Source organism: Lissotriton vulgaris, chromosome 2_1, assembly GCF_964263255.1.
Source record: "Lissotriton vulgaris chromosome 2_1, aLisVul1.2, whole genome shotgun sequence".
Classification (NCBI taxonomy): domain Eukaryota; kingdom Metazoa; phylum Chordata; class Amphibia; order Caudata; family Salamandridae; genus Lissotriton; species Lissotriton vulgaris.
In genome coordinates this window covers 1,095,590,725-1,095,607,032 of record NC_141687.1, presented here as the reverse complement: position 1 = coordinate 1,095,607,032, position 16,308 = coordinate 1,095,590,725, and the positions used below count along the sequence as shown (strand labels likewise).

The 16,308-nt window shown below is 48.1% G+C and overlaps 1 protein-coding gene across 4 annotated transcripts in view; it reads right to left on the bottom strand.

Moving 5' to 3' along the window:
- Positions 1–16,308, bottom strand: part of ARHGEF12 (Rho guanine nucleotide exchange factor 12) — an 888,740-nt gene that overhangs the window by 533,112 nt on the left and 339,320 nt on the right. For all 4 annotated transcript variants that reach the window (XM_086956791.1, XM_086956792.1, XM_086956788.1 and 1 more), the window contains 4 exons: positions 12,800–12,842; positions 9,346–9,451; positions 8,061–8,195; positions 7,885–7,917 (listed from right to left, as the gene is read on the bottom strand). In XM_086956791.1, coding sequence (XP_086812917.1) covers positions 7,885–7,917; positions 8,061–8,195; positions 9,346–9,451; positions 12,800–12,842 — 317 coding nt within the window. The remainder of the gene's footprint in view (positions 1–7,884; positions 7,918–8,060; positions 8,196–9,345; positions 9,452–12,799; positions 12,843–16,308) is intronic.

Below are 16,308 nucleotides of genomic sequence, written 5' to 3'. Positions count from 1 at the left end.
GAAGACACCATCCGCATGATGAACTCCATCCACTCCGGATCTCCGACCGACCCTTGCCCTCACCACGTCTTCAACAAGGCCGACGCTGTCATCGCACCCCACCTGCGGGACATCATCAACACCTCCTTCAACACCGCTACCTTCCCGGAGAGCTGGAAGCACGCCGAACTCAGCGCCCTACTAAAGAAGCCATCAACCGACCCCACCGACCTCAAGAACTACCGTCCCATCTCGCTGCTCCCGTTTCCCACATAAGTCATCGAGAAGACCGTCAACAAGCAGCTGGCCGTCTTCCTCGAGTCGAACGGATCCCTCGACCTCTCGCAGTCTGGCTTCCAGACCAACCACAGCACCGAGACCGCACTGATCGCAGCAACCGATGACATCCGAGCCCTGCTCGACAACGGAGAAACAGCGGCCCTCATCCTCCTAGACCTCTCCGCGGCCTTCGACACTGTCTGCCACCGCACCCTAGTACAGCGCCTCAGCAACGTCGGAATCCAGGAGAAGGCACTGGAATAGATCACCTCCTTCCTCGCCGGAAGGACACAGAGTCCGCCTCCCCCCCTTCAGATCAGAAGCCACCGAAGTCATCTGCGGCGTTCCTCAAGGCTCCTCGCTGAGCCCAACCCTCTTCAACGTCTACATGAGTCCCCTCGCAGCCATCGCACGCCAGCACAACTTCAACATCCTCTCCTACGCCGACGACACCCAGCTGATCCTCTCCCTCACCAACGACCCCGCCACCGCCAGAGCCAACCTACACGAAGGGATGAAAGAGGTAGCCGAATGGATGAAGAACAGCCGCCTGAAACTGAACTCGGACAAGACGGAAGTCCTCATCCTGGGATCCTCACCCTCCGCCTGGGACGACTCCTGGTGGCCTCCCGCCCTAGGCAGCGCACCCAAACCAACAGACCACGCACGCAACCTGGGCTTCATCTTGGACTGCTCCCTCTCCATGACCAGACAAGTCAACGCAGTCTCCTCGTCGTGCTTCAACATCCTTCGCATGCTGCGCAAGATCTTCCGGTGGATCCCCACGAGACCAGGAAGACGGTCACCCAGGCCCTTGTCACCAGCCGACTGGACTACGGCAACTCCCTCTACACCGGAACCACCGCCAAACTCCAGAAGAGACTCCAGTGGATCCAGAACGCCTCAGCTCGACTCATCCTGGACATCCCCCGTCGCAGCCACATCTCCGGACACCTGAAAGACCTGCACTGGCTCCCGGTCAACAAGAGAATCACCTTCCGCCTCCTCACCCACGCACACAAATCCCTGCACAACCAAGGCCCAGGATACCTCAACAGCCGCCTCAACTTCTACGCTCCCAATCGCCAGCTTCGATCGACCGGCCACGCCCTCGCCGCCGTCCCCCGCATCCGAAGAGCCACCACAGGGGGACGGTCGTTCTCCTACCTCGCCGCCAAGACTTGGAACTCCCTCCCGACCCAACTCCGCCTGACCCAGGACCACCTCGCCTTCAGGAAACTGCTCAAGACCTGGCTGTTCGGGCAGTAGCGGACCCCCCCCACCCCCCCCTAGCGCCTTGAGACCCTCCGGGTGAGTAGCGCGCTATACAAATGCTGTGATTGATTGATTGGTTGATTGATTGATGTGGAACCAGAGAGTGATCTAGCAGTGTGGTGAACCACGGTTGGCGTGCCCATGTGGGAGCTACCAGGATCAGTTTGAGAGACTGTTGTCGGAGCTTTCACATTACTAATGGAATCAGTGGGAAAGGCGGAAAAGCGTATGCAAATCGGCCGGACCAGTTCATCCATATCGCATTGCCCTTGGACAATGGGTGTGGAAACCTGGCGGCGAAGGTTGGGCATTTAGCATTTTCGTGGGTGGCAAACAGATCTATGTGTGGATGACCCCCCTCTGGAAGAATGGCTGAAGGACTTTTGGATGTAGTTCCCATTCGTGAATCTGTTGTAACTGCCGACTTAACAGATCTGATATCTGATTGTGAACACCTGGAAGGTGTTCTGCCAACAGATGTATATTTTGAGGAATGGCCCATCTCCAAATGTTCTGTGCAAGCTGGGACAGTTGCAGAGAGTGTGTCCCCCCCCTGTTTTTGTATATAGTACATGGCTGTCATATTGTCCGTCCGGATTAACCCCTTCCATGCTCATGACGAACCCCAGCCGTCATGCACTACGGTGCTCGTGTGCTGATGATGGCTGGGGTTCGTCACGGCCCGCCCCTGTTCGTGCTGTTTACAGCACAGCAGGGGAATCGCGGCCGCATCGAAGGGGTTAGGACAGCTTTTTTTTGTACTTGAAAAGTTTTGAGTGCTAAGAATATGGCTAGCAGCTCTAGATGGTTGATATGGAACATCTTTTGCTGATTGTTCCATTGACCTTGAGTTGTATGATGTAAGAGATGGGTTCCCCACCCTGTGAGAGATGCGTCTGTTGTGAGCACTATCTGTGGAACAGGTTCGAGGAACGGCAGCCCCTTTATCAAGTTTTTGGTGTTCCACCATTGCAGAGAGCGATGCGTGCGGCTGTCCACCAACACCAGGTCTGTTAGTTGACCTTGAGCCTGGTTCCACTGTTGTGCTAGGCACTCCTGTAACGGGCGCATTTGCAATCTTGCGTGTGGTACTATAAAGATGCAAGATGCCATCATGCCTATTAGTCTCATGAACACTCTGGCTTGCAGAGATTGTTGTTGTTGGAAGACTGTGACTAAGGCTTGAATGCTCTGTATCCTTGCTGGACTGGGATACTCTAGAGCTGTAGATGTGTCTATTGTAGCCCCTACATACTGGTGTACATGAGAAGGCTGCAGGTGCGACTTGGTGTAGTTGATTGTGAACCCCAAGTCGTGCAACGTTTGAATTGTTTGATGTGTGTGTTGGACACATTGTTTGAATGACTTGGCTTTTATGAGCCAATCGTCTAGATAAGGGGAGACATGTATCTGCTGCCTTCTGAGATGTGCTGCTACTACTGCTAAGCACTTGGTGAACACGCGTGGTGCTGTTGTTACCCCAAATGGAAGGACTTTGAACTGATAGTGTCTCCTTTCCAGTACAAACATTAGGTACTTCCTGTGAGCAGGGTGTATAGGGATGTGAAAGTAGGCGTCCTTTAGGTCTAGGGTTGAAAGGAAATCACCTTGTTGCAGTAGTGGGAGTACTTGTTGCAGAGTGATCATATGAAAATGATCTATTGTATGTACTGGTTGAGGGGCCTGAGGTCGAGAATTTGTCTTAGTGTCCCGTCCTTTTTGGGCATTAGAAAATACAGCGAGTAAACCCCTGTTCCCTGTTCTTCTTTAGGAACTAGTTGAATGGCATCCTCTTGTAAAAGTGACAGAACTTCTTGTTGGAGCAGAGTCAAGTGGTCTGTAGACATTGAGGCTGCCTGGGAGGTATGTGTGGAGGGGTTGCTGTAAGTTCTAGGCAGTAGCCATGTTGGATAATCTGTCTCACCCAAATGTCTGTTGTAATGGAGTTCCAGACAGGCAGGAACTGTGTTAATCTGCCCCCTACAGGAGTGGAATGCAGTTGGGGGAGCTGAGGGAAGTCACTGTTTTGTGGCAGAAGAGGATTGATTGCTGTTGTTACCGCAACCTCTTCCTTTGTTAATATTGCCTCTGTATCCTCCGCTAAAATATCCCTTGTTAGAGGATCTTGTGTGTGAGATTTGAAAGATGTTGTAGTGTCTGCTCCAGTTTGTTTGGAGCCTCCTCTGTAGAAGGAGCGACGAAAGGAACCTCTAGCTGGTGTGGACTGTAAAGCCCCCATAGACTTGGCGGTGGCCGTATCTTTTTTCATCTTTTCGAGTATAATGTCCACTTCTGGGCCAAATAATTGGTTCTGATTAAATGGTTGGTTTAAAATGGTAGTTTGCACTTCCTGTTTAAACCCGGAAATGCGTAACCACGCATGTCTCCTAAGTATGACACTGGTATTCATAGCTCTAGATGCGGTGTCTGCCGCATCTAGTGCACATTTTATTGAGGCATCCTGTATGAGGTCAGTTGCCTGAGCTTTATATTGATCTGGTAGGTGCTCAAGTAGTTTTTCTAATTGATCATAATGAGCCCTATCGTAACGAGAGAGGAGAGCTTGTGTATTAGCTATACTCCATATGTTAGTGGCTTGTGCAGCTATTCTTTTACCCGACGCATCAATTACTTTGGATTCTTTGTCAGGTGGGGTTGCTTCGCCAGAAGTTTGAGAATTTGCCCTTTTCCTAGCATTGGACACAACTAAAGAATCTAATGGTAGGTGTCCTTTAATGTAGACTGGGTCTGTGGGTGCAGGCCTATATTTTTTCTCAATTCTGGGGTTCAAAATTCTAGTGCGTACAGGGTCTTTAAATACCTCTGGAGCATGTTTGATGACCCCTTTAATCATTGAAGAATTTGAACAGACCGTTGAGACTGTTCAAAGGTATCTAAGAGGAAATCCTCCTCAGTCTCATCAGAATGCATAGTGACTTTATGGTAAGCAGCAGCTCTGTTTAACAAATGACCAAAACCAATGTTATCCTCTGGAGGGGAAGGTTTTGAAGGGTATAACTGCGGGTCAGGAATATCAGGCGCATTTTGTGGGTTTGGCAAGTCCCATATAACGTCTTCCACAGGGTATGGAAAAGGCTCATCTATATCATCCCCTCCACCCAGACTATATTGATCATCATCATGTTGAGGTGAATGTGATGATAGAAGTGGAGAATGTGCGGGAGAGATCTGAGGTGATATTTGAAGAGGAGTAGGAGAAGAAGGAGCAGGAGGTATATGAAAGGAAAAGTGCATAGGGGATGTTGCACAGTCCTTTTTCTTGGCAGGAACCACAGGTGTGGTCGGTGCATCTGCTGGTCTCTTTTTGTGAGGTGTAGCTTCTACATGACCTGTTTTTGGGTCGATGTAGATCTTCTTTTGTCGAGGATCTGGCAAGAAAAGTTCCTCCTCATGTACAACCTTCTTGGTCGTCGATTTTTTCGGTTTCAACCGAGGTTGTTTTGTATGTTTAGCCTTGGGAGGTGATATAACGTCCTCTGGCGTAGTTTTTGGTGCAGAAGGTGTTGTTTTCGGCTTGGTAGGCAGGTTCGAGGGCTTGGGCACATCGGAATCGGGCCTTGTGGGCTTCAGCACTGAAGGTGTTTTCGGTGTGGGAGCCGGTGTCGTCAGCTTCGAGGCGTCGGACGATGGCTTCACACTTTTATGTTTCGAAGTGGACTGCTTCATAGCCAGTACTTCTTTCGGTTTCGGTGCAGATACTTCTTTAGGCTTCGGTTCCGAGAGGTCTTTCTGTTTCGGTGCCAAGCCATCCTTTGGTTTCAGTGCCGAGCCAGCTTTGGGTTTTGGTGCCGACGGAAGAGGTGGAATCGGCACGTGCGGCTTGCTTGGTGCCGAGGCACTAGAAGGCTTAGTTGTTTTCTTCAGAGCCGGGTTTGAAGGCGGGGCTTTCGAAGCGGGTGTTCGGTCTCGACTGGGCCCAGCGGGCGGAGTGCTGACCCTTGCCTTCGGTTTGGGAACTGTATGTGGTGCAGGGGCAGTAGTACTCACGAGCTGACCCGATGGAATGGAGTCATCTGAGTTGTCTGCCTCTGATATGATCTGGAGATCAGGCGAATCTTCTCCGGGAACAAGCAAAACCTCTTCATCGAAGATATCTTCCGGTTCCGGGGCTGATCTCATTTCGTGTCGACGGGCCCTCCGATCCATGATGGTTTTCTTCGATTGGAAGGATGCACAGGCTGTGCAGGTCGATTCGTCGTGTTCTGGCGATAGACAGAGGTTGCAGACCTCGTGGTGATCGCTATGTGGAAACTTTGCTCTACATACCGGCATCTTTTGAACGGAGTTCTGTCCATGAGGTGTAGGCCGCACGGCGTCGATAGGCCGAACGGCCCGCGTAGATGACCGGAATCGAACTGATGGTGTCGAAACTAATGTAGTCGATGTCGAAGGTAGTTTTTAGAAGTTTGAGGACGTTTTTGCGCTTCGAGGTGCTTGAAAAGTGTTTTTGTAGCCGGAGCTGAGAAACTTTCATCCGAACCCAGTGGCGGAAAGAAACAATCTAAGGATGGAGCCGATGCCCATGCGCAGTATTGTCCAAGGGAGGAGTCACTTATCTCGTGACTACAAAGACTTCTTCCAAGACAACAACAACCTGCACTCATTCGAGCCCAACACTAGGTGGCGATCTAATGCTAAGTGTACAATCTGCAGCTCATATGCCTCGAACGTAACGTTTCTGGCCTACTCACTCTCTCGGCCCAAAGAAGTGTCCTCACTCCGGCAGATCTTCTGTCCCTTTGTGCTGCCTCTACTGTTTGCCCGTGTATAGCTCCTCTGCCCCCTTGATTATGTGTGCCTTCCTACCTTCCAGAGTGCTTCGTCCTGTGTGCCCCGTATATTGTGACTACCGCGTAGGGCTGCGTTGCTAGTTTGTGGGCGGGACAAGGCCCTTGGGCTTACGTGTTATTTCAACCTTGCGGGGAGACCGGTCTTCGTTCTGGCTCTTGGGCTGACAGCGCTTCCCTCTGCTCTGCTACCTCGCTGCAGCATCCCGGATCCTACAAGCAGGGGGCCGAGGGGGTGCGGGGATAGTCGCCCAGTCCCCTCCCCACAGCACCCCTACTCATGGTCCGGTTGTCCCCAGCGACGTTCTGACACTGCACACTGGTTCCCTGGGCCACAGGCAGATTTCACCGCATATGGGGAGGGCTTTTTCTACCCCTCTGACGCGGTTCTTAAGCGGCTCACTCTCACTTCAGGGGGCTTTAACAAGGCTTGTAATTCCCTCCGGCGGTATCGCTCATCAGACATCGGGCATGTCTGCCATCTTGCGCTCAGTGCAGGCTTCAGCGTCTTTCAGAGTACTGCTTGTTCCAGACTGTCTTCAGCTGGCCTAAAGTTACTGCCAGTATCCTCCAACATTCCGCTGCTTTCTCATATCTTTCTTCCTCAGTGCTACCGACGTTTGGGCAGAATTATGACAATCGTTTCCCCTGAGCTGCAAGAACCTCCCGTATGTGCGGCCATCTTTCTTGTGTGCCCTCTAGTGCCCCCCGCCCCCGTGGCAACAACTATCATGCATATGCATGTAGCACTGGGTAAAGCAGGAAAAAAAGTAATGCGTAGAAAACTTCAATTAATCTCAACCACTGATAATCATTAGGAACCCATTCCAGTTCATTCTTTTTTTGTCCCAGTCCTACCTCATGCTAAGACTGGTCCCCCACTCAACAACAACAAAAAAACACTATTTTAGAAAAACACTTTCTTTTTCTAAGTGATACTTCCTAAGAATGATTCTCCCCGAGAGTGATGCTGCTATCCCTAGGTATAGGGCCCTTGATATCTGTGTTACAGGGCTATAGATTCACTACCCTGAAGAGACAATTGATGAATGTGTTCCGAGGTCTCCAGAGTTCCTGTACAGGGAGCATGGCTTGACAGTTTGGGTTGGAATGTTCTCTTTGGAGCATGACCAAGTCTGATTTGCATGCAGTTGTTGTGACTGGAGTGGAATAGTGGGCAACAGAATGAAGGATTTGGAATGCAGCCACAAGTACCTTTGTAAAATTATTTCACGGATTCCATCTGTCATTTCTTTGTTTCTAGCTGTACAAAAGACATCACACAAACTACTGTCTCAATCTATTGCGACAGCTGGGTCATAAGTCGTAGCAATGAGGAGAAACATGCATGCTACATGCTTTTTGAAGTACAAGTAAATGTCTGCCAGTGGAGCTTTCCGTAGGGCACATGATACTGCTCTTTTAATACCATATGGCTTAAAGGGCCTACAATAAAAACCATAAGTTACATATAAGGTGCCTTCATTTCTATGAGAGATGACACCATGTTTGAAATTGCAACAGGCTCATAAAAAAGCATCACCTTTTGTCCTCCTCGACGGGATGGGACGTCATCCTGAAGATGAAAGAGAAGACACATTAGACAATGAAGTTAGTCTGTCTCTGCTCATCCCCATTTGTTGCAACTCGCGACACACTGGGACAAGATCACTTTATTTAGGCTTTTTTTACACAGAACAGCAGCACACAATCACTTACAGCACTTCATCGATCTTGTTGATTATCTGTTCTGCAAACACCCTCTCCTTCTCCAGTGTTTTGTCACGGAGCCGTTCTACATCCAGCCTGCCCAACTCGCTCTCAGCAAGTGTAAGTCCCATGCTGCGTTTCTGCCTGAAGAGGGAAGTAGGACAATATGGATTTGTGGGGTTATGAGACAGGAAGATGAAAGACCACAGTGTGAGCGCATCATGGGCAGACACCGCCATTGCCTACAGTGCATGCATGAGATGTGCCCAAAAAAGAATAACCAGGGCAGTCACTACCACTGCCTTCAGTGTGTGTGCAATGTCCAGCAGACTTCATCTAAGGCAGGCACCACTGCTGCCTACAGGTCTAAGATATGCAGAGTTCACCCAAAGCAATCACCATTTACACCATAGGTGCATGAGACCAATTTAGAAGAGCATATATAGAGTCTAGAATCAGTAACTGCCATTTGGCAATCAGAGAAAACCTAGGTGAATAATGGGCAAGTAGAGATCACACTGAGAGAATACCAAGAAAAAATACATCAGTCCCTTATGTGACTGAACTTGCTGCACTTTAAGAAAGCTGAGGGGAATCACTTCCTTTACTTCCTCTGATCAGTGGTCCACCAGTAGTCTCAGCTAACACCACAACATGTGCCATTGTTCCCCATCTCTCTCAGACAAATCACTGGCTGTCACCACACGCCATCAACTCCCACCCTGCTGTCAAAATCTGCAAAAAAAATTCTTGAGTAGAGAATTACCCCAGCTACTGATGTAAGAACACATAACATCCCAGCTCAAAAGCTACAAGCTTTGGAAAGCAAGAAGGCTCTTTTTGGCTATGTAAATCATGCATGCACAATAAATTAGCCAGCACAGGATTTAGCAATACTTTGAAAATAAAACTCTTAAGAGGAGAGATTTAGATGCCGCTTTAAGATCATGTCTGAGCAACACACAATGCACTTCAACAAGGAGGGCAGCAGAGGAGCATCTCATAAACTTCGGAGGCTTTAACTAAGTTAGACGATGGGGAATGCAATCCTTGCTAGGACAGAGGGGCTGAGGAATTCTGGCAGGTCCTAGTAAAGGGATTAAACAGGGGGAAGAAGACTGTGGCTTTTCTGAGAATGGCAAGTTATGGGATACCAATCACATAAAATGATTTAAGGGTGAAGCCCATCCTGAAAAACGACCTAAGGCAAAGAGAGGTCCCATTTAATAAAAATAAAAAGGTGGTTAGATCTGCTCCAGGAATCCTTTATTTCAGAGCTCACAAGACTATATACCTGAAATCCTCCAAGTGTTTCTGAACCTCAGGGAAGACCTTTTCCTGCATATTTTGGATATAAACACGGTGTAGTTCCTCTGGAATGAGATCTGGACGCCTCTTCTCTGAGAAAAAGAAGGATCTTGCGTTAACTTAAATTCTTTAAATATGTTTGTGAGCTTAAAGTGGATTAGATGCGTTCAATTACATAATCGAGTTCCACATTCACTTCTAAATGCATCATCAGGATGTAACACATCATTCCCCTAATCTATTTGGATTTTTTACCACAATGCACCATGAGTCAATGATGCACTGGTGTTGAGCAATCACATCCCAAAATGTCACTATTGTGTAGTAGCAGACCACTCCCATACCAGGAACACCACTGATTTACTCACTCATTGCGGTGGCTCAACCCAAAATATACATCAAACCCCAAAAGGTCATGCTCCCCCACTCCCTTTGCTTCTAAAAAAATGCTATCAGGAACTTTCCATTTCATCTACAATTATACGTGTCCTATACTTTTCTTTTTCCTATACTGTATCAATAATCAAAAATTGCACCTGGATCCAAGATCTTCTTTCAAACAGCCATCAGTATCCAAAGTTTTCTAACCAAAATCCACCAGGAATCTGTAATTTCCTTCACAGTGCACGAGCATCGATTCATTTTCTTCTATAGCGATTAAGGCGTACAAGGTTTTCTTGCATACAAACATCATAATTCCTGCCTTCTTACACACAATTCTTAAGGATCCAGGGATTTTCCTCCCCAACAATACCAAATAGAAATGTGTGAAAAAGTGCCCTCTTTCTGCATGGTTGTCCACAGTTTTTGCTGAATTGCTGATGTACTTTAACTGAGTGTGACCTGGACTCCTGCTAATCAGGTACCCAGGGCCTATGTTCTTTCCATAAAACTGCATTGAAGCCTAAACCCAATTGGCATGTCTGACCACAGGTCAGCCCCTGGTAAATGGTACCACAAGTACCCAGGGCACTGTCACCAGAGAAGGCCTCTAAGGGCTGCAGCACTTATTGTGCAACCCTTAGAGGTCCTGTACCCTGACACTCACACACTGCCTTGCAGGCTGCCTCTATTGGTGCAGAACAAAGAGAAGAGTCGACATGGCACACATCCCTCTGTGCCATGCCTACCACCCACTGCCCTGGCATAGATCAGTCACCCCTCTAGCTGGGTGCACTATACCAGTGGTGAGGGTACAGGTGCATGAGCCCTGTAACACTGCAGTGGCTAAGTCCATTCTCAGACCCTGTATGTGCAGTACTGCCATTAAGAGTATACAGTGCTGGGAGTTTGTCATTATGAACTCCACAGCACCATAATGGCTACAATAAAAACTGAGATATTTGGTATCAACTTCTCAGCACATTAAACCCACACTGATGCCAGTGCGGGATTTAATGACAAATGCACACAGAGGGCATCTTAGAGATGCCCCCTAAAAACTAACCTAACACTAGTGTCCAGGCTGAGTGGCTGCTTTCAGCTGCCACCACCAGACATGTTTCTGGACCCCTGGGTCGAGAGCCTGCTCCTCTCTGGGGACTGAAACAATGCACATCTTGGGATGAGGTGCTAAGCCTCCTACACCAGGATGGGCAGGGTTCACGAAGGGGAAGCTTCAAAGGCTTGCCGCAATTGTGAGCTTCCCCAGGCCACTTGCTGCTCTCAGCAACTGGTCCCCACTGGTTCTGACCCCCACTTTGGGCAGGTTCTAATCCCCACTTTGGGCAGGAGAACAGACTGGAAAAACAAGTGAGGAAGACTCCACCCCTCAGGGGGGTAGGCGAGGTGAAGCACAACTCTCCGTCAACTCAGCTTGAAGATGGGGGGATTCAGCCAACCAGAGACAGGCTCATGCCCCCCCTCCCACTGGAAAGTGCATAATAGGGGGTGTACTCACCCAAGGGAAGGGACCCATTGGTCCCGGCCTTCTACCTACCTGTACACCCCTAAATCTAGTATTTAGAGGCACCCCTGACCTTGCTTCCTCAGACAAGAAGAACTTACAAGAAGAAGAAAGAACGAACAGCCGCGCAGCAGCTAACAAGAGGAAGGTGCCCACTGACTTGGCCCCAGCCCTACTGGCCTGTCTCCACCTCGAACCTGCTCCTGCAAAATCCCGGAGTATCCTGCAGTTAGGAACCTCAAAAACCCTAGAGGACCTGCCTGCCTTAATTCACAAAGGCTTTGTCTCCCAGGAACACCAGATTTGTTCATCTGCAACCTCTAGCCTTGGCCGGAAACTGCAAATCGGCACCACTCAGCACCCGCCTCCAACAGCACGAGCTCGAGTTGGCAAACACTACAAGGAGGTTACCCTGGTGATCCTGATCCGAGATACGGCGACTCCTGACCTGCCTCAAGCCTCCAGCCAACGCCTGCAGTCTAATTCCAGAAAGCCCCCCTAACCGCGACCAAGAGCTGGTAAGGAGATCTGACCTCAAAAGGAACGCCTGCACCTGACGCCCCACGGCCTAGTGTGCCCAAACAAACGGTGCCTAACCAACCCCTAACTTCCCAACTTACCTCTCAAAGTGGTGGTCGCATTCAGAAGACCTTCGTCCCCAAGCCTGCAGAATCTTTTCAAACCAGAGGTTCTCCATTGAAAACAAAAGTTCAATCTTTAAGTGTGTGCATGAATTTGCTACAATAAGTGCTTAACACTGTCCTCTGATACTGCCTTACTGCTCGACCACACTACCACAAATCGAGAGTAAGGTTCTATCTAACTTTATCTCTGCCTACTTTTGGGGTTCCACAGGACTCTGTGCGCACTATACCTCACTTTGGCATAGTATATACAGATCCAGCTTCCTACAAAAGGCCATCTCTATCAGTGTTGCATTATCCAAACCTTTCATAACACAATACAGCAGAAACACAGACTTTAGTGCACCATCATGGAAGTAGTGGTTTCATGTCACAATTCACCAACGTCTCTCTTACTCTGCCTTCCAACACCAACCACAGTGGATTTTCTCTCTGCCATGCAAAGCTACTGACAAACTTTAAACTCCTCTTGCCTCCACAGCAATTAATTAATTAATTAATTGCAAGTTTATATAGCGCTAGGATCGACTCCCGGAGGAGTATCTCCGCGCTTCGACCGCTGCGAAACCCTTCCTGGCTTCCCTGAGAGATGGTCCCTTAATGGGTATCTCCAGGGTGAGACCAGGCATCCCCGGCGGTCTGGTGGGGCCGTTAGTGCAGATGAGGCAAGCTTATGCCCAGAGTTGCCGAGTGTGATCGCTGATCAGAGTGGGCACCGAGGCGAGAGAATTATCGAGTCCGCTGACCCTGGTCCAGAAACCTGCCGCGTCGGGAATCGAACCCTGGTCCCGGGCCGTCCTCTGCTCTCGGGTCTGCCGCCTCTAACCAGTGAGCCACACTACTGCAATGCATCATATATATATATTAGTCCAATGCTGATCATCTTTTACCTAGATCGGAGGCAATATCTTCAGGAACCGAAACTTTAAGATGCTGGAAGAAACAAAGAAATTACTCAGTTAGGACTTGGTGAATGATTAAGAGCGGACAGTAGAAAGATATAACAATACGAAAGCACAGAGTAAGACCTGCTCACAATACCTGCCTGACTGAGGGTTTTCCAAACTAAGAAGGAGCAAACAAAAGAACAGATACATTTAACTTCTGCACAAGAGATAGGTTCAGGGATATGAATGCTTGTTGCACAGATCTGTATCCTATTTAATTGGTTCGAATTTCTGTGTGGCCTATTCAACAGTCTGTTATCATCTGAAACTAATAAATCTAACAGCACAAACATTGACATATTTTTTTTTGCCAGTGTGTCAAGGCAGCAGGCTTGAGTCAGGAAGCACTTTGTAAATACTATGTTGCATCATGAGTGCTGGGAAACTGCAATACCTGAATGAACAAGCATTGGCAAAGCCAATAGGGATAGCCTCTGCCAGAGCAATTAGTTTAGTTTATTTTAGCTGTGCTGTACTGTATGTTGAATGTTTTATTATAAACTGCTATGAAACAGCCATTAGTTTTTTGTTACTTATTAATGCGTGAGGGCTGGTATGATCTTTGAAATAAAATGAGATATGGAAGGGAAGCAGCAACACGAACAATGGCTTTCTTAAGTATTATGATATAGTGAACATTGAGCTTTTTTTATGGGGGGTTGGTGTGCTTAATATAGAGAATGGGATGGCTAGTAGTAGGTAATAAGTAAGGTGGATAATGGATAGTGTAATAGTAAATATACATCATGTTTAGTGGAAAGGACTCTTTAATTTTAAATAACCAAATAATCTAAATGGATGTAAATGATGCAAATTCATTAAAGTGCACATATTGAAATGAATGAGATTCCCCCATAACACTGGAAGTAAAGAGAACTGGAAAGTACGAGTTACTTACCTTCGGTAACAATGTATCTGGCAGAGACGATTCTAGTCGCAGATTCCATCACGTAGAATTATCCCCAGGCGTGAGACTGGATCAGGAAACTTTTTGCCACAGCATCCCTGCACGCCGGGGGCAGGGCAACATCACGCGACTATGCCCAGGCGTCGTCTGCGTACGTGACGTCACCGAGGTCACATAAGCCCCACCCCGGTGCGCCTACATCAGTTTTCTTCCGAGAACTTTTCCGCACCACAACGTGGAGCCATCAAACAAAAAACTGTGAGAGCGTGGGAACAGTGTGCGAAAGAGTATACAAACAAGCATTGGAAATGCAATAGGGCTCGCATTAGGAAAGTTTGAGCTATTGGTCTTCTAAATGATTTTTTTTTATTTATGTGTTATTTTTTCAAATAGTTAAATTAATAGCTTTGTCATTTTCAATGCCAATTGTTATAACTTTCGCAAATGTGACACCTATAGCATTTGTAATGCAACATGTTTTGTATTTACGTGACTTAGATGTATTGATATTACAAATAACAAAGCTTTTCATTTTTTAAAAATAATTAATACTTAAAAAATGTATTTAATTTATAATGGCAATAGCATAACATTTTGTAAATAACTTTTGTGAAGATTATGTTCTGTGTTTTTTATTGTGATGAAAATCCAAGAACAGAAGTGAAATATTAACATAATTTTGTGATTTGTAATTAAGCATGAAAGCTTGAAAACAGCTTGAAACATTGAAAGAACATATTTGAACCAGTGATGCTGTGGTGGTGCTGAGTGATGTTGTTGTTGCGCTGAGTGATGCAGTGGTTGCGCTGAGTGATGCTGTGGTTGCGCTGAGTGATGCTGTGGTTGCGCTGAGTGATGCTGTGGTTGCGCTGAGTGATGCTGTGGTTGCGCTGAGTGATGCTGTGGTTGCGCTGAGTGATGCTGTGGTTGCGCTGAGTGATGCTGTGGTTGCGCTCAGTGATGCTGTGGTTGCGCTCAGTGATGCTGTGGTTGCGCTCAGTGATGCTGTGGTTGCGCTCAGTGATGCTGTGGTTGCGCTCAGTGATGGTGTGGTTGCGCTCAGTGATGCTGGGGTGGCGCTCAGTGATGCTGGGGTGGCGCTCAGTGATGCTGGGGTGGCGCTCAGTGATGCTGGGGTGGCGCTCAGTGATGCTGGGGTGGCGCTCAGTGATGCTGGGGTGGCGCTGAGTGATGCTGGGGTGGCGCTGAGTGATGCTGGGGTGGCGCTGAGTGATGCTGGGGTGGCGCTGAGTGATGCTGGGGTGGCACTGAGTGATGCTGGGGTGGCACTGAGTGATGCTGGGGTGGCACTGAGTGATGCTGGGGTGGCACTGAGTGATGCTGGGGTGGCGCTGAGTGATAATGTGGTGGTGCTGAGTGATAATGTGGTGCTGCAGAGTGATGCTGGAGTAGCGCTGAGTGATGATGTGGTGATGCTGAGTGGTGCTGTGGTGGTGCTGAGTGATGCTGGGGTGATGCTGAGTGATGATGTGGTGATGGTGAGTGGTGCTGAGTGATGCTGGGGTGGTGCTGAGTGATGCTGTGGTGTTGCTGGCATTCTCGATGGGTCGCTTCTGACTAAAACTCTGCAGACAAAGGCTCAGCTCATAATTCCTGTGAAAAGGTGAGTGAGTAAGTGAAGGGATGGGTGGGTGGATGGATGAGTGAAATGGTGGATGGATTGATGAATTGATAAGTGAAAGGGTGGATTGATGAATTGATAACTGAAAGGGTGAATGGATGAATGGATGAGTGAAAGGGTGGATGAAAGGCTGGATGAGTGAAAGGGCGGGTAGATGGACAAAAGGATGGATAGATGAGTGAAGGAGTGAAGAGTGGATGGATGAGTGAAAGGATAGATGAGTGATAGGTTCAATGGATGGATTCATGAGTGGATTAGTAGGTGGGTGGGTGGATGGAAGGATGGATGGCTAAGTGAAAGGGGAATGGAGCGAGAAAGGGACTATGGGTGAATGGATGGCTGAACGGGTGAATGGGTGGAAGAATGAGTGACTGGGTGGATGAATGAGTAAGTGAAAGGATGGCTGAATAGGTAAATGGCTGGATGGACAGGGTGAAAGGGTGGATGGATGGATAAGTAAACGGGTGGATGTAGGGATGGATGAGTGAATTGATGGATGTAAGGCTACGTGATGGATAGGTTTGTAAAGGGTTGAATATGGACAAGGATGGGCACACAGATGGAAGGACAGAATGAATGCTGAAAGACTAAATGATGGACAAAAGTATGATTACACATTGTAAGCCCCATTACCTTCAGCAACATTTGCTATACATTGAGACTCACATTTATATGAGTGATTGTCTCTATATAATATGTGTTGTAACGTACTCCAACACTCAGCCCTACATACTTGGTATGAGTACCACTATAGAATAAATTAAATACACATGAGAGACTGTCTATGTGAAGATGAGGGGGCGCCATTGGAGAGTGGTAGCAAGGCCAGACTGGCCGGACCATGCCTCAGGCTTTTTCTCTAGGAGCTGGAAAGGTGGGGTGGGCGGTTTTGTTACCACAAAA